Genomic DNA, 25,228 nt, shown 5'->3' with positions numbered 1-25,228 from the left:
GATAGTTCTGTGCAGCTCTGTGCAGGCACCCTGACACTCCAGAGGAGTGTGGCATAGGGCTCTCACTCATCAGGCTTTCCCTTCCACAGAGACAACTGGCAGGCAGCTGAAAGGACTGTGCAAGTGACGGGACTTTATCTGCAGTAGGTTCCCTTGAGGTAAGCGTTAGTAGCCCCTATAGTACCAGACTGTCACAGTTTAGTTTTTTTTTTTTTTTAAATTAACACATTTATACCGAGCCTTTAAAAATTGTAGGTTTAGATCTAGACAAAGTACAGTTTTTCAGAAATTATATCAAGAATGTTTTCAATTTACATTTCTTGGACTTTGAAAAATTTCTTGATATTTCCAGATTTGGATCTATTTAGTAAATTCACATGCCTCCTCTTTCATAGGCTTTTATGTTATAAAGAACAAAAAAATAGTTTTATACATTTCCCCTTTCTGTTCACCAAATCTGGTGTTTCTGATTTTTTTAAAAATAGTGAAACGTAGTAAAAAAGTTAGATCACCTATAACGTATATTTCTATGATTTTTATAGATGGCAGTATTTGATTCCTTCAAAAGAATCAATCTATAAGAAAATAGCACTTCGCTTTGAAGAATTGCAAGAATCACTTTTTGCTATATTTTTCATTAAAATTTTTAAGACTGCAGTGGCATTTGCAGTGAAATAAAGTTTGGTTCACCATTGGATGTACTTTGCTTTATTTGTATAGAAATTTTGACATAGGGACAGCAATAGAAAAGCTTAATCTTTTGAATTTTGCTGTTTTGTGTTCTGTATCTGGAAGTTTTAGAAATTAATGGTTAAGTCAAGTGGCACAATATTTTGGAAATGACTACAGATTATACATTTTTCTTAAAATGTGAAGAAGCAAACTTTTTTGGTCTTTTCATTATAAGAAGCTACATGTCTGGAAAATAATTCCCAGGTTTTATTTCTATATGGCATACCTTAATTATTGAATTTCTTTGGGGTGAAATTTTATACAAATCAAGATGCAGATATTCATAGGCCACTGAGTTACGATGTTGGAAGTAAACAGTAAAATGCAGAAGTACTTCTTTTTTTCCTGTACACCAAGTAGTAGAGTTTATGTAGTATTTCATTGTCTTCTGATGTCATTTTATTCTTTTGGTAATCCATTTCCTAATCATTACTTTTTTAAAAATAGTAGGTTTTGTTTTTATGAACAAATAGTACTAAAACCCTTCATTTATTTATTTTTAAAAAACAGTTCTCTGCCACCCATTTTTCCACACTCCTCTTTCTGTTTTCTAGCCTTTCATACTGGTATTTATTTCCACGTTTTACAGTGTAAATAATGTGCATATCTTGCTATTTTGTTTTATCAATTAGCATTATCTGTTGAGTCCCTCTTAGTATTTATGAAGATTTTAGCTTCCCCTACTGTGTATCCTCCTACCCAGTGCTCTTCAGACACCAGAACACTCCTGTATTCTATTACCCTTTTACTATTAAAACTGGAAAACATCTGATATTTAATGTTAGGCTAATTGAATCTACTTCAACTGAAATTTACCATTTCAGTTAATATATGAATCACTTCATAACTAGATTTGCCTGTATTTCTAAATGTAGATATTGTAGGTTCTAAATGGAGGTTTTTCCTTTTGTTAATGAAATCACCTGTAGCAGGTAGGAAGGTGTTGATCTTGCTTTGCTTTATTTTAAATCAACCTAGATCTATTCAACAGTCTCCAAAAATTTATTGTATTTTCATTAAGCATTCATTATTTATCTACTATCTCCTCATCTCTGCCTTCACAAGAGTAGGACAGACTACTTTATAAACATGGTGGGCTGTTACAATAAATGTAAGCAAGGACAAGGTGCTATGGGATCAAAGAGCAAGAAACTCCTAATTCCATCTTCGTGCACAGGAGAGGAGAGGAGGGAAGAGAAGAGTTTTCCTTCAGAGAAGCAATGGTAGTTGTTACAAAAGGCTATGGATTCATTCCAGAGGACAAGGGCAACATATGAAAAGGCAGGCAGAGGGAATAGGATATGCTTTCGCTTTTGCATGGAAGCTTGGCAAGTAGTTTTGTTCAAGATACAAGGCAGTGATTCTCAACCCCAGCTGGACTTCAGAGCCCCTGAGGAGCTTAGAAAAAATACCACACAGCAGAGGTGATTCACCTGGTTCACAAGTTTCTGGTCTAGGGAGGATATGCAAGAAGGGTGAAAGATAGGGATGGGTCAGAGTTTGAAAGAAAGCCCTTTTCTATCATAGAAAGGAATTTGGGCTTTTATCTGGGTGACAGAGAGTTGTTGAAGTGTAGGGGTTGGGCGAAGACAAAATAGAGATAAAGAAGGCCTTCACAGTGGCAGTGCAGAGGATAGAACATTGAGAATGTCTGGAGGGACATTAAACCAAAGTTAGGAAGATCATTTACTTCAGGAATACCGTGCCTTTACAAAACTCCAGACCTTTGAGGTTTAATGTTAGGAGTAAAAACTTCAAGTAAGAGGGGTTCTGGTTTAGTGATCTCAAGGTGGCCTTTTGGATACCCTTCTACTTCAGATGCTCTAACTTTGGTTACTGTGACACTGTCAGCATCCAGGCCCATGCTTCTCGGAGTTTAATGTACAAGTGAATTACCAAGGGTTCTTTGCCTGTAGGTCTGGGGAGGGGGTTTGCATTTTTCTAACACGCTCTCAATTCTGCCAGATTTTAAAAGTGAAATCAGTAGGGTTTGATGACTGAATGAGAGTATAGAAGGAAAGGGAAGAGGCTAGGATTATTTAAAGGTATGTAACTTTAGATGATGATGCAGGAAAGAAAGAGGTCTGGCTATAGATAAAGACTTAGGAGTTTCTACATAGGTGTGAAGTATTGAATTGTCTGAGGATTCCTGGGGATCCAGAGACTCTTTTGGAGGGTCCACAAGGTTAAAACAATTTTTATAACAGTGCTAAGACATTATTTACCTTTTCAAAAATAATGCTAAGTCATATTTGGCTTTTTAAAACTTTTGCTTTTTCTTGAGTTTATAGTGAAAATCTCCAGAGGCTGTATGACACATGATATCATCACTGACGATATATGGATTTTGTACTTGTGTGTTCTGATGTTTAAAAGCTTTTTAGTTTTAAATTCTAAAATGGTAAATATCGTTAGTTATAATCCAGATAAATAAAAGCTTCGGGAGGGTCCTCAACAGCTTTTAAGAGTTTGTAGTGGACTCCTGAGACCCAAAAGTTTAAAAACTGCTTCTGTAGATGAACTCATCCTGATAGTTTGTGTAACTCTAGAAAATGTTACCAGGCAGGATGGGCGTGCTGGAGAAAAGAGGTAGATAAATAGGAAGAAAAAGAGAAAATGAATTAAGTGTCACAGAAGGTCACATTAAGATAACAATGGCAAAAAGTGACTAAGAATTTGTTACTTAGGCTTAGTTTTAGTAGATTAATGGGAGCAAGATGCTAGATTATAGTTGATTAAGGAAGCATTGGAAAGTGAGGAAATAGTGACAGCAAATATTGACAGCTTTTGGCAGAATCTTGACCGTGAAGGAAAGGAGACAGTATTGAGAGTCTTAGCAGGCTTGACATGTTATGTGCTAAGGAAAGGGGGTCATAGCAGAGCTATGATGGGACAAGGAAAGTGCTGAAGAGAGAGGGGGAAAATAGAACCAACTCTTAACACCTTTTCCTGGAGGCAGCGTGAATGGTGAGATCCAGACCCTGATAGGCAGGGTGAGTTGTAGGCAGAAATGACTAGGAATGGCCTTCCTTCTGATGGATGAACTTCCGCGCCTAGTAACCTTTCCTTTACTTTACAGTGAAAATAGAGGTTATTAGCTGAAGGAAAGAATCATGAATGGGTGTTGGGTGTGTGGGTAATGATACCAGTTTTATGAGAGGGACAGGGAAGAGAGTTTGAGGGAGAGGGGTCACTCATCCTTTTAAAAAATGTTTTGGAATGCCTTTAGGAGTTATAAACATAGTCTGTGTGATTTACCTGCTAGGTAAAAGTCCAGATTATTTTATGAGGATAAGAGAAGGAGCCCATATTTCTTGGTTGTAAAACTTTTCCAAGTTTTAGAACCTGCCTTGACCTACCTGTTTGCAGTTCTTGCAGGAACCTTCTGTGTCTGAACACAAAGACCTTTACTGTCTCTAAATTCTCTACGATTGCTATTCCCACTCTACCTTACCCCAAGATGCTAAAATAAATTATGTGTGTTATGTAGCTCATTTATAATTTATAATGAATATTAGTACCATAACCATTCTTCCTCCCTGCCTCTCTTTTGGGATGTTCTAGAATATAGCTCTGTGCTTTATTTTATTTCTTACTGAGGTGGGATATTTGTGATTGACCATAAATATCATTGAATTATATCATCTTTAATGGAGAATCACATTTAAGCCTACTTAGGCATGTATGTTTGCATACAGTGTACTACATAATAATGATTATAAAGCAGATGCACATGCCAAATTCTATTTTTGCCTCAATTTAATCTTTATCTTCTGTAATACTTTTATATAACTTGAATCAGAATTGAAGGATTTAAAATATATTCTATCTTTCTATTCTATCTTTATTTTCCCTTCTTCCTGGGTGATTATCAATTCTTTAACTCCCTGTGACCCTTTCCTTAGCACCCTGGCATTGAATTACTATTTATTTTTGATCCCAGGTACATTTGGGGATTTTGGGGTTATTTAGGGTTAAGAATATTTTAAGTAATAGAACTGGGACAGTTGTTCCATCTAGACATTTAAACTTAGATCCACTTTCGGAATTGTAAATAATTCCGAAAATAGTAAAAAAATAGTAAAGAAAATAGTAAAAAAAATAGTAAAGAAAATATAATATAGATATGATGCCTTGATTGTCTTAATTACCTCTAACAATGATTAGTAAAGGTCATTTTATGAAGGGAGATCTGATTAGCTTTATCATTTGAATTGCTTTGGAAGTAGTCTTGGAACTGAAATTTTTTCCCCCTTATTTGAGTTAAAGTTGTGATATTGAAGACAAGTTGAAGCATTAATGCTTTTGTTTTTTGTTCGTTCTTTAAAAGACTTTTTAAAGGGCCACATTGTGTGTAATTTCTTATTTGCATCTTTTAGAGGAAGTAGAGATTAAGAAAACTAGGAAGTTAGACCTAAAATTAACTTGACCTGGCTTCAGGAGAGCATTATTTATATTTCTAGAACTAGTGATATTGTTTATAGAATTATTTAATAGGTTTTTAGATATAAATTCTCCTTTTTTGAAGACGGTATTTTAAAATTAACACATAAACATGTATAAATTGATTAAATGGGTTCTCTTCTGTTCTTAGTAAATTGGCTAGATTAGGAAAGTGATGAGTATTTTCTGTTTTTAACCTTTTTATGTACATACCCATCTCTACTTTTTCCTTTTTTGTCCTCTTAATAGTATTTAGCTTGAATGTTTTCTCAGTGAACACTTAGGTACCCAAGATTGATGGAAGTTATGATTTTATTTGAAAATAGGAGTAATACTGGCCTTAAATTTTAGGTTTTAGGTTTTTTAAAATTCATTAAACTTTTACTTTATATATATATTTGTTATAATATAGACAAATTTTTCTTTAATGTCTTAGTCTGAGCATCCAATAAGAAAGAGGAAAACTTGGAAAATGAATTTAATGATGTATAGCCTTAAGTATCACTGAAAGTTCTATTTTTATGCCTATTCTCCCTGAATGAATTACCTTGTTTTTTTTTTACCTTATCCTACTTAAATCTGTTCAGCTTCTCAAGATTGTTAGACATCTAGTCATTTTTAAGAAATATTCTTTGTATTCTGCCGCCTACATTATTTTCTAAAATGTTTCAGCCTGATAAATGATCTTTGTGGTATTATATTTGATGAGTTCCACTGTTTTTTCCTTATCTTCCTGCTGGTAGTATTTTCTCACTTCTTACTAGGTTAGGTGGGCCAAACCATAGATCTTACTAAGTATTATTATGTCATTTGTTTTACTAAGACATTGTATATAACAGTGTTGCTATATACAATGTACAGTATCAATGTTGTCTTGAAGGAGATGACTGTGTGTGCATGTAAAACTGTGTATTTTGTAACACTGATAAATACATTACTTCAGTCGGGGAATAAATTTATTTCTTATTAAAACTAATCAATTTTATAAATTACAGGATTTAAAAGTAGTCATGATAATCCTGATATTACTTTTTAAATTTTTATTTTATTTAAAAAGAGAAAACTATTTAATTCTACCACTATACATTAAAGGACATGCTGTTACATATGAACTATATTCAGCTATAAGTTAGAGTGTCTTATCCTAAAATATATTGTATGATGGCGTCATACAAAGGAAGTGAGTCTGTCGTGGTGAATATACATATCCTTAGTCTTCCGAAAGGAAAAGTGAACCAGAAGCCAAATGTGGGTCTAATATTGGCTCTGTGGCTCTGTTTTTAAAAAGGTAGAGGACTGTGTTTGTCAGACTCATCTGAGATTTTTTTCAGAGTAAAAGTACCTAGGCTCCCTGCTTGGAAATTCGAATATATTCTGTTTAGATAATCTTGCAGTTTCTTATAAGTCATAAAATCTTGAGATGATAATTTAGTAAACCATCTATTTATCAAGTAGACATATAATTTGTTTAGTATATGTGGTTGGTTGTTTTTAGAGCAAGAAAAGTTCTAAGTGGATTGATGAAAACAAGATTAGAAGAGAAAACGGCCAGGTCATTCTAAGAATGAAGACATGCTTTAAAATGGAACTTGGTATACTGCTCGACCATCCCAAGAGATCAGGAAATATTTGTTGAATGAAATTTAACATCACTGTAGTTGTAGCATGGTAGTTTTTGTGTCAAGTACAAATGATTCTTAATGTATTAATTGAAACAGGCTTTCTAAACTTGAACATTATTGACATTTGGGGCCAGGTAATTCTTGGGGTGAGTGGGGTGAGTATGGGATTGTCCTGAGCAATGTAGGATGTTCAGCAGCATCACTAACACATTAGATATCTGTAACCTGCAGTTGTAGCAACCAAATATGTCTCCAGATATTGCCAGATATCCTCTGGGGGTCTGGGCAAATCTCTGGGAGAACCATTAATGAAGAAGAGAAAATAAAATTTTAATGCTTTACCTATGGAGCTAGATTACACCTCAGTAAGTTTAATGATCTCTAAGTATAGAAACAGTAGCCCAGAAGGATTAATTAATTTACCTGCAGATAATAAGTCAGCAATCAAAATTGTAATTCCAAAGTATCCCTTATTTCAAAGTGATACTCAACCAATGTCCCCACATTCTCTCTGCTTAACTAAAATAGTGTATAACTTATTAGTAAGAAAAATGACTCTAGTTAGTCTTCTGAAAAAATGGTATTATTTTTGGAAATATTCATATTTTAGGTGATTTACAGTGATCATCACATTTGACAGTCCAAGATATGCCTGGATTAATAGCATTTCACAAATGTTTTATCTGATAAATAATGCTTTTAGATTGAATTTTAAGGTCATTCAGCATAAGTTGAGATTACTGAGAAATACAGTTTTAATATCTTATACTAGAGTTTTTAAAATAGTAGATATATTTTTATGTCAGTAGAACACAGTGATTATATTACTATTTTTTTTATTTTTTGATGAGGCAGTGTTTTGTTTTTTAAGATGTTACTTACTTATTTTTAGAGAGAAGGAAAGTGAGAGAAACTTCAAGTGGAGAGATGCCTCTCACAGGCCCCCAACTGGGGACTTGGCCTGAAACCCAGGCCTATTCCCCTACTGGGAATAGAACCAGCAACCTTTCAGTTTGCAGTCTGGTGCTCAATCCACTGAGCCACACCAGCCAGGACTATTTTACTATTTTTTTTTTTTTAAGATTTATTTGGACTTTCTAAAATAACTGAGTAACCATGACAACTCTTTGGACTTACTATATCCTAATGAGTTTTCTGCTAAATGTCACAGTTTTGGTCTTTAATTCTTAATGGAAGATGATATAAAGAATAACTTACTAATTTTAGAGATTCTCTAAAATCGAATATGCAAGAAATACATGACATTATTATAATTGCAGATGGACTGCTGCTAATCATGATGATACATCAGCATCATTTTTGGAGGTTTTTAAAAATAAGGATTCCTTTGGTCTTTTTCCAGAAATGCTTGAACTGGGAATGGGGACTCCAGCATGAACTTTTATTTAAAGTTTTATAAATGATTTTTATTTTAAATAAAAGTTTTGTAAATGATTTTGATGTATAGTCAGTGTTGAGAATCAGTGCTAATAAATGATAGAACAATTTCTTTTAAAAAAAATGAAACAAATCACTTTTCTGATAATAAATGTAGTATTGCAATAGAGAAAACACATCAGGTAAACAGTTTGAACTGGTAGGTAGTGTTAGTGTTAGTGTTAGTGTTAGTAAGCTTGATATTGTGTTTGTTTTACTTGTTTGCTTTTTACTTTTTTGGAGAAAGGGGAAGGGAAGTAGAAGGGGAGAGAAACATTGATGCTAGAGAGAATCATCATCAGTTGGCTGCCTCTTGTATGCCCCCCAGTAGGGGACCTGGCCCGCAACCCAGGCATGTGCCCTGACTGGAATCGAGCCAGTGACCTTTCGATTTGGCAGGCTGGCTGGCACTCAGCCCACTGAGCCACACTAACCAGAGCTGATACTGTCTTTGAAAGTACAATTTGACAGTGTCTTTAAAATTTTAAACATGCATATTCTGTGACACAGCATTTATACTTAAGAGTATCTGCCCCAAAGAAATAATTGTATAAGGAGCTCTAGGGAATCGTGGTCAAGGAAATGCCTACAGGGATATTATGCAGGAGCGTGTTACTCCATCATGAGTGTCACAGTGGGCAAAAAGTTATGAAATCATTGCTCTAAACTGTGTAAGTACTCTCAAAATGCCAACATTTCCAGAATAAGTTATCTTGAAATTTTGTTTTTGGTTTTTTTCCTTCATAGCAGTTGTTCTGTATGACTATTTTATTCTGATTGTATGATTTGAAAACAACTTACAAGATTATGTAAATAGATGAGAAAGTCCAGCGTTATTTTAATTTTATGACTTACACTATTTGACAAATAAAAAGGAAAAGCCAGAGAAGGGAAAATGCCAAAAAATAGTTATGCTATGTAAATGATAAGAAAATGGCAAACAATATACATTCTGTCAGTATTGAAGACTTAATACATATGCTTCTTTTAAATATACGTGAGTATAAATTAAAATGGGTCCATGTAATAGGAACTTAAGAAGTCAGACTGTGAGGATGGAAAGTTACATAGTTTTTTAAAATTGAGAGTAAGATTGTTTTAGTATTATATTTCCTTTACATACTGATTCTGGTTGCGGATGCTGGCATATTTGTGAAGGGAGTAAAATCTTTCAGGCTTTTAAAAATATGAAGTGGCACCCTTTATCTGTAAGACAGCATACATTTTAGTTGGGTGGCTTCCCAATTTCATCTCAGTAGCTCTTTCCCTTCTTGGATATTACATATTATTAAATAATGAAGGCAGTACAGCAGAAAATGGGCCACACTCAAAATTACTGATACATTAATTGGATTTATATTGAATAGCAAGGAAATGCTCTTATTTAGTGATAAGATCCCAAAATGTTGCTATATTGCTAATTTCAGTATAGCAGTGATCTTCTTACAAGGTATCAAAGATTCAAGCAAACATTTCCAGATAATAGGTCTGGATGATATTAAAGTTTTGGCTGGTAGGCAGACCTTGTGAAAGAATTGTGAAATTCACAAAGCCTGTGAATTCCAGGTCATGCCAGCTCAAAATTATCCTTGACCTAGGATGTACATGTTTCATGATAGTTTTTATCTAAATTTAAATTGGTACAAAACAGCAAGGAAATTTTTACAACAGATTTTCATTGTTCTTGTAATTCATTATTCTAATCTAATTTTTATAGCAAAAGTTTGGAAGAAAAAATGTCTTGTACATTTGATATTCTTGACTAGAACATCTATTTTACATTGACTTTTCTTATAGGGCTTTTTCTTTTTCTTTTTTTTTTTTTTTAAACTCCTCACCTGCAGGCATGCTTATTGGTTTTAGAGAGGGCAAGAGGGGAAGAGAAACATCGCTTGGTTGTTGCTTATACACACACTGACTGGGGGCCAAACCCACAACCTAGGCATGTGCACTGACTGGGAATTGACCCGTGGCCCTTTCAGTTTACCAAGTGATGCTCCAACCAACTGAGCCACACTGACCAGGGCTTCTTTAATAACTTTTGAAGCACAACTTCCTTTTTTCCCCCCAAGGTATCTCTGGGGTATAGTTTGAAAATCACAGATAGTGTTCTGAACTTCTCATCAGTGGTGAGCCAGCCATTTTGGAGATTAAATATTTGGTAAAATTCTGCATATCCTAAATTCCCAAGGTTCTAAAGCCCCCAGGTAAGTTCATTCACAGATGAGTGACTCAGGAGAATTGGCAGCAGTAGGCTTCATTGAGTTTTTGTTTTGTTTAATACAGGTGTTCTCAGATTATTTAAATTCAAAACCAAAATACTATTTAATGCACATTTGCCTGATGGTTAGTGGCGTGATACTTAGGACCTTAGACTACAGGTTCTCTGGTTTGTAGTCTAGAACAGAGTTGCATGAGACCTTTCAAAGAGGAAATGTGCTTATTTTGCAAGCCCTACAAATTATTTGTAAGTTATTAGGGTAGAAGCTCCTGATCATTTAACAGTTTTGAAAAACATAAAAGTACATGGATATTTATAGTAACAGAAGGATAGCCATTTAAGTAAGAGAATTTGAATGCTCACTGACAATTATAGAGTACACACTTTGTTCCAGATGCTGTACTAGGTATGTTTGTGGTTTGTTTCTCATTTTATACCCATAGTCCTCTGCATGTATTACCACATTTAAAATTGAGGAGAAAATCAAGTCTTGAGTTAAATGACATGCTGAGAGTTATAGTAAATAAAAGAGTTTGGTTTCTTAGTCTGTTTCTTCAGAGGCCCATGGTAGTTATTTTTTACAAAGTTGTGGTCTATTTGGGATCACACAACAGTCCTAAAATAATGAGTGAGATGAAAGGTCGACACTAGGTAGTCATACTAAGACATAGGTGAAAAGGATTAGGGTTCATGGGAAGGGACAAAAAATGCTGTGTTTATAAGGGAGACATTTACTTTATAGGCTAATTTAAGTGTGTCTGGTTTCCCTTTCTTTTACTCCGTTCAACTTTTTAGTTTTTTATTACCTATTTCCAACTTCTTACCCCACAGTAGTCATACATTGCAGTCTTAATTTTAGTCCTGTCATCCACTTTTTCCTCCTCTTTCTAAATTCTTTTCGGGTTTAAAGGAAGTAAACTTAATTGCCTTTTTTTCTTCACTGTAGTCATTATGCATTTGGGTTTTCTTCCCCCTTCATTTTTGTTCTTAGGCAAAATGACATTTCCCCCAAAGGAGAGAATGTCCCATGTCTGTATCCCAGAAAATTTTAAATTTGGGGAAATTTTGCCTGGGAGAAAAAAGTTTTTACCAAGAAATCCATGTCTTTTATTATTTATTTTTAAATTAAGTTGATAACAGTATTAGTTTCAGAGGTACAACATAGTGATTAGACATTCCTCAAGTTTACTAAGTGATCTCTACGAGTCTAGTAACCGTCTGTCACTATACATAGTTACTGAAGTACTATTGACTATATTTCTTATGCTGCACATTGCATTCCCATGACTTAAAATATGTGGAATGCTTCACAAATTTGCGTATCATCTTTGTACAGGAGCTGTGCCATGTTAATTGTCTATGTATTGTTCCAGTTTTAGTATATGTGCTGCCAAAGTGAGCACTGGGTAGATCTTAAATATCTTGAAGTATGTATTCAGTGAAGTATTTAATGAATGTTATCCCCAATAAGTTGGAGAATTTGTACATGTATTGTATCTTTCTGTCCCACTCCCCTTTTGGAGATGGCCAGTAAATGTTAGCATTTTAATGGTTCTTAAAAGTATGACAGTTAATAAATCAAATTTTGTTCACCCCAGTGAAACCACCCTGTTATCCCCTCCATTTAAAATGTAGCCTCTTAATCTGTCACTGATTCAGTTTTCCTTGTCATATGCTTTAGAAAACAATATGTAGCCATTAAGGATGTTATGTATTTTCTATAGTTTTTTGATAGAAAATGTTTCGAATATAACTTTCAGAATTGCATTGTTTTGTGTGTGTGTGTGTGTGTGTGTGTTTTGTTTATTCAGAAGTAGTCAAGATTTAAGGTAGAGTTCAAATGGGATCCTGCCATGCCTAAAAAGTAGTATGGTACTGTTCTGAAAAATCATTATCTTCTTGACCTTAAATTATATTTTTTTACATAGAGTAAGTTGGGAAGGATATGAATAAGTTATTATTTGGGAATCCTTTTGTTCTCGGATAGATTTTTTAGAATTCTTTATAAAAATGTTAACTTAGAATTTTTAATTTGGTGCTATTTTTATTCTAAGGAGAATAGAACATTGGTTATTGTTTCAGTTTAAATGTTTTAATTTTGACAATGAAACCAAACTAATTAACTATTTACCTTAAATTGCTGGTACAGCCTACCTCCTGAGTAGTTACTGTGGATTTCTTTAAGTTCTCTGGTTTGTGATGTGAAAACATACAGATAAACTGCTGTCATAATGAATTTTCACTTAGGAATTTAGTAAAATTTTGAAGTACTTTTGCAATAGTTGATTCATTGAGTTCTTGATGTAGGGCATATAACATGTTACATAGAGAAAAATGCGTTTTTGGCTTTGGAAATAGAATTGGAGTTGAATCCTGGTTACTTTGAGTAAGTTATTTAATATTCATACATTTATCTAGTAATAAGTATGTGCTGTGCATGTGGGTGGGAGCGGTGACATGGGGAGAAGGTATCTCTCTGGTCTTTAAAGAAATGGGAGACTTACTAATGTTGACTTCAGCCTCTCTGAATCTGTTACCTTGTTGGCACAATGGAGATGAGATGACCTAAAACCCCCAAATAATATTTTGAGGAACCATAGATGCTCAATATGAGTTAGGTTATGCATTGTCATTCATACTATTTAATCATAGACTTCTCAGACACATCAAAATATGGATTAAGTCCCTCCCTTGTTTGAGAACTGCATTGCCTTTAGAGATTTATTTAAGTTGTCTTCATGTTCTGGCACTGGACATACTTGCCGAGCTTCTCGAATTTGAGGGCCCTGTGCCTTTGCGCTGTGCTTTTGGTTTTAATTTTATCTAAGCACAACAACAGTTTGTCAGACTCCACAAAAATTACTTGTTATTTTAGCCTAATGAAAATACTTGGTATCAGTTAAAAGAACAAACCTGTAATTTGAAAACAAGCCATCATGTAGGTCAGGGGTCTGCTAACTTTTTCTGTAAAGGGCCAGCTATTTTAGGCTTTGTGGGCCATATGGTCACTGTTGGAGCTATTGAAGTCTGATGCTGTGATATAAAAGTAACTGTAGAAAATACATAAATGAATGAGTGTGGCTGTGTTCCAATAAAACTTTATGGACAGTGAAATTTAAATTTCTTAAGCTTTCATATCATAAAATATTGTTTTGATTTTTAAATTTTTTAATCATTTAAGAATGTAAAAGTAATGCTTAGATTATGGATTCTACAAAACAGGTACCCAGCCAGAGTTGGCCAGTGGACTGTAGTTTGCTGAGCCTTGATCTAGGGCATAATCTATGAATTTACTATAACTGTTATTGTATAATAATTGTTAGGCATTTATGTGAATGGTCATTTTAGTCGTAGGGATTGTATATATAGGGGTTTGTGTTCTGCTTTTTCCCCCCCTTATCCAAGTTTTATGTAAATAGTAGAAAATGAGTAGGAAAAACATGGTTTTGTTGGTATTATTTTGTCCTATCCAGTTAAGAATTTAAAGGGCATCTTTGAAATGCTAATTACTCTCACATTTTTCATTTACCTCAAGTCAAAATTTGTAAATGTGAATTTCAAGTAATGTATACCAGGTCTTCCATACTTCAAATTTTAAAAATTTACAGAGTGGAAAATTTGGGGTTTTAAATAAATTGTATATAAGTACACATTCATGTTGTGTGAGCGCTATTGAGCAAAACAATATGGGGTGAAGCAAAAGTATGTTTTCAGTTTTGAATATGTGAAAGCTTATTCTTGTATTATTTATTAATTATTGCATTATTTTCCATGTGAATAACTAAACCTACTTTTGCCCCATCCTTTATTCTACTTTGAAAATACAAATGATTTTTACACTGACTGTAACAATTTTGTATAATGAAACTGTGATTTAAAATGCTATTAACTTTGCTTTCTGTAGACACCAGAGAAGAAACAATCGGAATCATCCAGAGGAAGAAAGAGAAAAGCAGAAAATCAGAATGAAAGTAGTCAGGGTGAGTGAAGCAGAGTCTTCTGTCAGACCAAACGGACATTTACAGTTATTGTGATTTTTTAAAATCAGTTAATAGTTTAAATAGAAAATAAGTAACCTCATGTTTTTGTGATTTTTATAGCAATTATGTAATTTATGCATTTAATGATAGTTTTAGAATGTACTTTGCATAAGAAAATAATAATATAAAATTGGAATCTTTTTGTACCACAGATCATGTATGGTTACTGTTTGGGTTTTTTTTGACATTTCTCTTAATTTTTTTAGATTAGAATTAATAAGACAAGTGTCATGTTGAAACCTCCAAGTCTCACTTTATACCTTTCCTTTTTCTCTTTTTATATGAATTAGGATATTAACTAAGAACTTTAGATCTCATTGTATAACAAGTACCCAAACTTAATCATCCCTTTTATTTACAAAGAAAAAGACTATATAAAAATAATTGAGAAACTTTTATTAAGGCGTCATCTTTTTCTTTTCATATCTGTTCTTTATGATTTTTTACATATCTTCCTTTTTGTAATATGAGCTAAGAAAATTATTTTCATTAGACTTCAGAATTTCTTATAATGAACAACAATATATTGTCATTTAATTTGGCCACTCAAAATTAAATATAATAAAGTAGGCTCTTAAAACATAAATAATGATTTTTTTTAATATATATATTTATTACATGATTTGAGGGTCACTCTTTAAGGTCTGGGGCCATGAACCTGTGACTTACTGGTATTTTTACATATGGCACTGGCATCAAGGAATGTATTTGTAGCAGTTGTCTTAGCAGAAAGAAGAAATGAAGTCATTCTAGCACCTTCTCTAGCTATGTGGTATATTATATCTCAGTTTGTCCTGAGCTCCTTTTTGGTTTTAGTGTAGTTCTCCAAGTTTTGGTTAAGGGACTTGGAGCTTTATTTAGTGTAAAGATACATTAATTATGACTGTTTCAACTTTAGATTTAAAAACACAGTTTCAAACAGGTCCAAAATAAAGTGGGTCTTCTGAGTTGGCTAATACAACCTATGTCTTCAAGAACCTGTATGTGGTTCTTTGTGGTCTGCTATATGCAGAGCTGTCTGATTTTCATATGGGTATAGACTGGTCATGAGTTTTAATTGGATTTACTGATACAAGTTTTCTCACTCACATTTGCCTTTTTTTTTTTTTTTTAATCCTCAACCAAGGATATGTTTATTGCTTTACAGAGAGACATTGTTCTTGTACACGTCCTGGTCTGGGATCGAACTGCAACCTTTCACTGTATGGCACAATGCTCCAACCACCTGAGCCACCTGGCCAGGGCTCATATTTGCTTTAAGAAAAGGGCTGGATTAAAGGCCTCTGGGACAGCATCAAACATTTGCATCATAGAGGGTACCACAAGAATAGAGTAAGGAATTAAAAACCTACTTGAAGAAATAATGACAGAAAACTTTCCTAATCTGGTGAAGGTAGTAGACATACAAGCTTAGGAAACTCAGAGTTCCAAACAAGATGAACCCAAAGAAGCTCACACCAAGACAGAAAAAAGAAGAGGGCTGGCTTTCTGTGGGGGTTTTTTTCTTCTTTTCTCTTTCTTTGGCTTAACCTTTAAACCTCTCCTGTTATCCACGTGTCCATTCCAAAACCACTTACACCCAACAAAGGTATTATTGCCCTTAAAAAAATAAGGCCCATTTTGCCCTGGCTGGGTGGCTTAGTTGGTTGGAGCATTGTCCCATACACCAAAAGGTTGTGGGTTTGATTCCTGGTCAGGGCACATACCTAGGTTGTGAGTTCAATCTGCAGTCAGGGCAGGTGCAGGAGGCAGTTGGTTGATGTTTCTCTCACATCACTGTTTCCCTCTGTCTCTCTCTCCTTTTTCCCTCTTCTCTAAAATCAGTAAACATACCCTTGAATAAGGATTATTAAAAAAAAACAGGCCTATCTCTGAAAATCAAAAATGAGTTAAAGTTCCCCTTAAATACAGGCATTATGGAAGAGGGGTGATACCTGAACAAAATTAAATTTCTTACCAGAAGAGGAACTAGGAATTGAGGCTGGATGGGAGTCAGCTTCCCCTAAAGTTGCATGTGCTATGTATAGAATGTTAACAGAATAAAATTTGGGTTCATTTGGGCTCATTTGGGCAAACAGCTTCTGGGTAGGTAACCCCATATGTCTGTGTTCATTAAATGGCACGTCTTTAGAATCTGCAAGAAAGTTGTTACAGGCAGAAGGGAAATTCCTTTGGTATAAAAATTTTACAGCCTTTTCTGACCTCTGAATAAACCTGTATTAAAATCATTGTTCAAAATTTCTAGGTAGCATTTATAGTCCTGAGTTCTTTGTTGTTTTTTTTTTAATTTCCCTGCCTTGTTCCAATCATGAACTTAAGGTTGTCGAGCTTTTAAATGGATTGTTTGTTCACCTCAGTAATGCCTGGCACATAGTAACCACTCAAGAAATATTTGTTGAATAATATAGATGAGTAAATGACTATAAGTCAGTATTAAATTGATAAATTCATATGTTTTTATTACACAAAACTTTTGATTTCATGGTGTAACTTTTTATTTTGTAACTTGAAAAAATCATGTATTTTATGTAATTCCAATGAAAGGTGGATTACTTCCACCCAAAAAACGTATCTCGAAACACCATATTTCTTTTCAACTTCCTAATTCAATTTTTATAAAACTGAGTTTATTTTAGAGCAAAATTTTTAAAGAACTGTGATCACTTTAGCAATATATGGTCATGTAAGTAAAATATTTAAAATCTAGTTTTTTAAAAAACAGCCTGTAAATTTAGAAATACTTTTTAAGAGGATGAAAATATTTTTAGAAAGAGCATTCATATTAAAGCATGTTATTGTTAGTTTGTTTTGGTTTGTGTTAACAAAAGCCTTTTTATTATCATTTACAGGTATGAGTCAGTTTGTCTTAGCTTTTTTTTTAAAAAATTCATTGACTTGATTTAATGAAATTAGGAGACATTAAGCAATATTAATGACTGACTTTAAATCTATAAAACTTTTTACTTTTATATTTTAGGAAAAAGTATTGGGGGACGTGGCCACAAAATTAGCGACTATTTTGAAGTAAGTTCATTAAGGAACATCTTTAGTTCTTAATACAATTCTGCTATGGGCCAAGATCATTTCCTTGAAGCACAAGGTCATCTTTTGATTATCTATTTGATTAGAACATAGCTTCAGTCTATGTAATGTCCTGTCTTCCTAAGAACATTAAAATTTACTTCTGCATTGGTATGGCACATAATAATTTTCAAAGTATTCTCTCACATATTCGCTTATAACAACTTGGGAGATAAGGAAAATAGGTATTTACAGAAGAGGAAACTGAGGACCACAAATGTAAATTAGGCTACAGAAAGACAAATTCTAAATGGAAAAGCAAAGAGTAGAACTTAGTCTAACAGCCTCTAGTTCAGAATTCTTTCTACTGTCAGTACAGACTTTACTACACTACAGCAACATTTGAGCCCTGTGGATGGAGATTAAATAATGTTAATGTAAGAGTTCCTGAAAATAATAAACAGTGGTAAATTTAGATTGTCACCCAATCCTGGAATGTTTCCTTGCTTCTACACAGAAACACTTTGGGTACCAGTTTCACATTATAAAACATTAATATTATTAAAACAACAATCTACCCAGTTGAAAAATATATTTACTTGAGAATGAAAACAGAATTTGCTGATTGGGGGAAGGGATACATTAAAAAAATTTTTTTTTCTACCCTCCATTGTATTTTGGGTTTACAGAATCTAAGGTAAAATTGTTGGTGATAACGAGATACCTACTACTGTTTAGTGGAGGTTATTCCCTCAGTGTTAATATCATTGAGAATCTTTGCCAAAGGTAGGATCAATTTAAATAAAATCTCAAGACTCTTGAATGCCTACTATGTGCTGGGCGTTATGCTGGGCACTATAGATTAAAAAAAATTACACAAGCCCCTAGGTTGCAGAAAGTTGTTTAATGAACACACTAGGAAGTCTCCATGTGTGCTGCTCAGGCTTAATACCCTGAGAGGAAGCCAGTAAACAGCAAATTTTCTTCTCCCATTCTTGATACAGAAACATAAGAAATGAGAAAAGTAGCTATGGAACAGATTTAAGTGGCTTCCCTCCCTATAGCTAAGTCATGCACTGTAACGCATGTCATGCATGCAAGAAAAGATCAATTTTTATTAGATTTTGTACTGTTAAAGGGAAGGAACTCAGTCTGTAGACTCATATAGTGCAACGAACATTTAGATGTATAACAGAACTTGAGAATGGTGCTTCTGTTTTAAGGTGGTTGATTATGTTTACTAACATCTACATGTAAATGTGTTAAAATATTTTGGGATTAGGATTTATACTGGCTCAACAAACATTTATAATGTTATAATACTGTGTCAGTGCTATCACTATAACTCTTAAAGTTATTGTTACATTTTAGACTTTAGTTTTCATGCTAAAATGTGAAGGAAAAATAAGATATGCTCATTGTTTGGGGGGAGGGAATTTATTTGAGTCTGCCACAATAAAAAAAATTATATTTAGAAGGTTCAAGAAATAAAGGTCTGTATAAAACATAATCTTGTCATGTTCTTATGATCAGTGTTCTCTCGCGAGTCTTTTTAGGACTTAACATTATTGTGACTAACATGACTTTTGCTTTTTCTGGACCTATTTAAAGGACTACTGGATTTAATTTAAAGCAAGATATATTTAAATTAACTCAATGCCATGTCTAAGATAATATTTATTTGAACCTGTTTTAATAGCTGTGTTTCTTTTTTCCCCCTCAGTACCAAGGTGGGAATGGCTCAAGTCCAGTAAGAGGCATACCTCCTGCAATCCGTTCTCCTCAAAATTCACATTCACATTCCACTCCTTCTTCATCTGTAAGTTTTTGCTTGCATAGTCATGTGTCTAGGGAGTTGTATATACCAAATAACTTTTATAATTTGTTGTATTTTGTGAGAACTTCTGTATATATTGTTTATCTTTTCAAGAATCATTCTGTGTGGGTAATTGAGTCTTTTTTAATATCTGATGTTATTAGAACTTTATTTCTGAAAGTGAGATTCTTCAGTTAAAGTTTTCCTGAACTAATTATACCTAAGAAGTAATGTTTCTATAAAAGAATGCTGTTGAGCCTGTGGGGACTAATATGAAGACTTACAGCAATCCATGTTCAGTTACTTATTTATAAATTTTAACTTTCTTATGAATTACATTTCTCAGCCACTAAAATATAGCATAATTCCTTTCTGGGTATCCTTAGGAAAAAGATAAGTAGACATCAGCCTTGGATTATTTAGTTCAGTATAGTAGTAGGATCTTGGACCTGAAAATTATCTTATGACTTTTCGGTTTGTTTCTAGTATTTTATGATCTAGTTCTTTTATCTGCATTGTTTGACATACTGGATTTCATTTTTCTTTACTCTCATTGTATGAAAGTTTAGCAGCTAACCAGAAGAACAATACTAGCTTTTAGTAATTTAAAAATGAACTAAAGATTTTTGAAAATCAGAGTATCTCTTATTTATTTAAGTATCCTGGTTGTACTTCCAGTGTACCACTGGTCTTTGTCTATAGAAATACATTTCACTGTTTCTTAATCATTTTGTACCTTGGGACACATCCTATTGCCTTATACAAAGTAAAGTGTAATGTTCAACCCTAACTGTAGAGTCATAGCGATCGCATTGATAGTGATGTCATCTCCTGCTTTCAGGGAATGTGTTTTAAAACTAGTGACTAGATATTGTAAACTCATCAGTAAATTGATATTATATGCCATATGGGCATGCACTATGGTTGCTAGTACTGAGTTCTGCATTAGGATCTTTTCAGTTTTACTTTAACATTTTTGTTTTAACATATATTGGCCTTGTTTTATTTAACTGATTGAAAGCATTGAAACTTCTTTTCTGGCATTAGAGTGTAACTATGAGGGCAAGGAATATATGATTATCTCACTGGGCCTTATGTGAGGGAGGTACTCAATAAATGCCAGTTGAATAAATGGTGGTTAAAAGTTTTAAAGTCATTAGGTTTTAATTAAGTTTATTATCTTGACAGAAACTTGAGAAATGTTATATAGTTGTTGTTCAACAGAAGCCTATTTTTTTTCTTGCTAATGTAAAAATTTTAATATGTTCTTTTAAGGTTCGACCTAATAGCCCTTCTCCTACTACACTAGCATTTGGGGACCACCCTGTTGTACAACCAAAGCAGTTATGTTTTAAAATTACTCAGGTAAATACTGAAATTTATTTGTATGATTTGTAAGAAATGAGTAGCCATCTTTGTACAAACAACTCATATGTCTTCTCTTTGTTTTGGACATAGTCATAAAGTAAAATTACCCATCACCTAAGCTTATTACTAAACAAAAACACAGTCCTTTGGCTGGTGTGGCTCAGTGGATTGAGCGCTGTCCTGTGAACCAGAAAGTCTCTGGTTCAATTCCCAGTCAGGGCACATGCCTGTGTTGTGGGCTAGGTCCCCAGGTGGGGGCATGTGAGAGGCAGCTGACTGATGTTTCTCTCCCTTCCTGTCTCTCTGAAAATAAACAAATAAAACCTAAAAAAAGAAAAAAAGAAATCCACACAAAAAAATAATTTATAAGGAGTAAAAGATTGAAATACCCAAGTTACTACCATGTTGTCTTTTATTACACACTCGTTAAATATGTAGATATTTTAAGTAAATTAAATAAACAAAACAACCATAATAATGTCAATTCTGCCTACTGATTCTTTTTTTAACTTAATATCCGACTACATATAATCAGTGTCTTCATGAAGCTGTCCTATTTATTATAAGTGGACATCAAAGCCATTCATTTTGGGTGTCTATATACATATATATATTCATATATGCTACACACTTAAGAAAAATATTTTAAAATTGAATTAATCAGATATTTTTTTCACTTATTTAGTTTTACTAATTTTGAGTACTTTCTCATGTCAACTTTTTACATGTGAGTTTTTGGATGACACTGTCTTGAGATTGAGCACTGGGAGAATTTATCTTTTTTCCTGGCCACCTCAGTTGCCTGATTTATTGCCATGAGATGTTTATTGTTAGCTCATGTCTAAGCTGTTGCATGTGCATCAACAGTTCTTTTTTTTTTCTTCTTTTTTCTTTTTTTTGGATGCTCTTTAGGCTAGGATTATAAAGTACATCTGCTTTCAGTCAGTGAATAGCCCATGAAAGTTTTTGTCATGTTCAAAAATTAGAGTTGATGGCATAAAGCAGTGGCTGCTGGATTGAGTTTAATGATAAGTATATCAGTATTCTAAAATTTTAAATACTCTTTAAATGTTTCTTTGTAAGTTTGTAGCACTTCTGATTAAAATTTAAAACTGCAGTGAGGCTTTTTGGGATAGCCTTTACATAACACAAAATCAAGTATTTTCTTTGCTTTATAGAATCAGTAAAATCTAATTTATGTTTACATGCAATGATAAAGATATAAAGGAGATAATAAAATAGCTTTCTTTCATTTAGACTGATCTCACAATGCTGAAAATAGCAGCATTAGAAAGTAATAAAAACCAGGACCTGGAAAAGAAGGAAGGTCGTATAGATGACTTGCTCAGGGTAAGTAGTAAGTCATGAAGGTGAAAAAAAAAGACATTATTTGGCAATAGTAAAACTGTTGAGAAAAAGACTTAGCATTGTAAAGAATTCTATAGCTGGAAAAAAATAAGCCTTTTCTGGTTGTATAAGTACCTGATTGAAAATTTCAACTTTAAAGTGAAAATTACTTTATTAGCTCTTTAAAAAGTGAGTTGAGAACAGTTGGAGAAATAGAAGGATGTTAATAAAAATTACTTTTATTTGAATAACTATCATACGACCGATAATCCATTTCATGTTAGTTTTAAAGTTAATTGATTTTGTTACAAATCTAACTGACATTTGCTGTTTTACAAGATGAAGTAACTGTTGCAATCCTGTGAGATTCTTAATGGAAACTTTATAAAAAGACATCAAAAAGTGTACTTATGAGTAAAGTATAGAGCAGTGGTTCTTGCTCCTTGCTGCTTATTAGAATCCCTGGATGATGGAAAGGAGGGTGGGAGGCCCTCGATACAGTACTGTTGCTAAAATTCTACCCTGAGGGGTTCTGATTAAATTGATGTAGTATTGGTAGTTTTAAAAGCTCATCCAGATGATTCTGATTTAAGCCAGCATTGAGAATCATTGGTATAGAGACTCAATAAAACCAACATCCATGATTCTGCCATAGTGACCAGTACCTTTGAAACATCCAGGAAACATCCTTTCCTGATTCCGTCATATTCACTGCCTCACATACATCCCTTTACCATTAACTACTATTGTAAGTTTTGTATTTATTATGCCTTTGCATTTTATATGATTTTATTACATAAATCTATACAGTCTTAATGTTATTTCAGTCTGTTTTTGAACTTTACATGAGCAGAATTACACTGTATGTACCCTTTTACCCTACTTGTTTTCACTAAACATCATATGTGCAAGTGTCAGTAATTTGTTCATTTTACTGCTATAAGTGAGGCATTATATGAATATACCGTAATTTATCTTTTCTTCTCTTGGTGGACATTTAGTTTCTACTTTTTGCTAATACGAACTGCTCAGAACAAGCTTGTACATGTCTTATAGGGCAAGTAATGGATTTCTCTATGGTATATGCTTATAAGTACAGGGCATGCATATCTTCAACTTTGCCTTGTGATGTCAAGTTTTTCCCAAAGTGGATGGATCCCACCAGTGGTGGGCAAGAAATAATTTTGTTGCTCATTATCCTTGCCACATCTCATTATAATCAGGTTTAATATTTGTTTTAATTTTTGCCAATTTGATGGATGTATCAAAGTGTCTATAATTATGCATTCTCTTTTTATTTTTTTACTATCTTTTAAAATATTTATTAACCATTTGTGTTTCCCCTGGGAAATAACTGATCGTGTTTTTTGCTTATTTTCTTAATGGGTTGCTGTCTTTATTCATGTCAGTTTTTTGTTCTGACAATTATACAGTTTGGGACAAAAGGTTTATAGTTCATATAGAAAATAACAATAATTAATAATAATACAAAAATAAACTGTTTTTGTGTACTCAAAACTGTAATCCTGTTTTTCCCCCAGCCTGTATATTAATTTTCTCCAGTGGAGTTGTCTTTTCACTTTATTCATGCTATCTTTTGAATGACAGAGGCTTTCAAAATTTTTATGTGACTAAATATATATTTTTTATAGTTTGTTTTATTTGTACCAAATTATTAGAAGAGGTCTACCAAAAGAATTTTTCCTTATGATTGTAAAGATGTTCTGTATTTTCTTTTAAAAATTTGATAGGTTTTTCAATATAAATTGTTAATTTCACTGGAATTGTTTTTGGGTATGGTGTGAAGAAGTAGGGTTTCACTTTCATTTCTTTCTATATAGATAACCAGTTGTCCAGCCCATTTAATTAAAAGTCTCCTCTTGATTGCCATCTCTATTGTAGGAATCTAGTTTTCATAAACAAGTGGATCTATATCTGTGTTCTTTGCTATGTTCTTGTGTTCTATTTGGTGTATGCCTATGCTGGTTTCACAGCATCTTTTTTGTTGTCTTTGGCTATCAGTAACAGGACATAAACAATACTTTAAATGAGATACAGTGTTATTTTTTGAGAGAAGAACAGAAGTGAGCAGCCTGAGGGGGGTCTGATGTCTTCACAGTGATGTGTATGGGATTTTGACTCCTTTCGTTTTTCTGCCCTCTCATCCTTAGTGTATGGTTTCTATCTTGAGGATTATAGGAAGGTACAAAATAGCTATTAGAGTCACAGTTACGATACCTGTGTTCCTGAGAAGAAAATAGAAAGAAGCAGGGAATAACAGAAAAGCAACAATTCTGTTTGCAGCCTTCTTGAATATTCCATTCCTTAGCCGCACAGGAAGCTGGGAAATGTGTTTTTAGTGAGGCATGTATCAATCCAGAAAAATCTACTAGTTTTTCATTATTAAAGAAGGAGAAAATACATTTGGACCTTCATAATTCCTGTAGCTTTCTATTAAATCTTGACCGATATCCTCTTCTTTTTGGCTGTATTTGGCCTTTTGCAGTCTAAGGGGAATGTTAGAATCAGTTTTTTAAGTTACACAATTTGGGGGGGTTTGTTTGAATTGCTCCTGATGCAGTGATGAGGTGCCAAATTCCATTTATGTTCTTCAGAAAGTATCTTTATTTTACAGTTTTTCTTGAAAAACAGTTTTATTAAGTACACAATTCTAGGTTGGTAGCCATTATCCCCCACCATTTTTGATTTATTATACCAATGTCTTTTGGCTTCCACCATGATTGACCTAGACCTATGGTTCTCAAAGTATGATTCCCCTGATCAGAAGCATCAGCATTACTGGGACACTTATTAGAAATAAATTTTCAGACCCTACCTCAGATAGACACATTCAGAAACTCTTGAGGATGGGTCCCAACAATCTGTCTGCCAACAAGCACATCAGGTTATTCTCTTGTCACTATATTCAACTAATCAGACTCATATCCTGAGTTTAGAGAGGGGCCCCTTCCCTGAGTCAGTGGCTGCCTACAAAGTCAACAAAATTGGTATATTTTTGCCAAGAAAGATGTTGGAGCTGTCTGTTGGATAGGCATGTATACAGTGTCATCCACAAGTTGAAGAGAAATTTTTTTATTAATTACAAACGATAGAAAAGAATCATGTTCATTTTTAAGTGTTAAGACACTTTATATACTATATTTTGGTTATTTTTAACTGA

General features: G+C 33.5%; 1 protein-coding gene and 1 non-coding gene across 3 annotated transcripts in view; one reads left to right on the top strand and one right to left on the bottom strand.

Annotated features, from left to right (window-relative positions):
- TLK1 (tousled like kinase 1) overlaps positions 1–25,228 on the top strand; it is a 137,930-nt gene that overhangs the window by 66,712 nt on the left and 45,990 nt on the right. The window contains exons 4-8 of one of the 2 annotated variants that reach the window (XM_054562583.1): positions 14,360–14,435; positions 17,473–17,519; positions 19,240–19,335; positions 20,608–20,697; positions 21,958–22,050. In XM_054562583.1, the coding sequence (XP_054418558.1) occupies positions 14,360–14,435; positions 17,473–17,519; positions 19,240–19,335; positions 20,608–20,697; positions 21,958–22,050 (402 nt within the window). The remainder of the gene's footprint in view (positions 1–14,359; positions 14,436–17,472; positions 17,520–19,239; positions 19,336–20,607; positions 20,698–21,957; positions 22,051–25,228) is intronic. The other variant, XM_054562584.1, reaches the window with a different exon arrangement.
- On the bottom strand, positions 11,747–11,858 carry LOC129062000 (U6 spliceosomal RNA). Its single transcript, XR_008528242.1, has one exon. It is a non-coding gene; the product is annotated as a U6 spliceosomal RNA (small nuclear RNA).

Source organism: Pteronotus mesoamericanus, unplaced genomic scaffold (genome assembly GCF_021234165.1).
Source record: "Pteronotus mesoamericanus isolate MK-2021 breed Mesoamerican mustached bat unplaced genomic scaffold, CSHL_Meso_final scaffold_651, whole genome shotgun sequence".
Classification (NCBI taxonomy): Eukaryota; Metazoa; Chordata; class Mammalia; order Chiroptera; family Mormoopidae; genus Pteronotus; species Pteronotus mesoamericanus.
The sequence above is the reverse complement of the archived record's forward strand: the minus strand, read 5'-3'. Positions and strand labels throughout refer to the sequence as shown.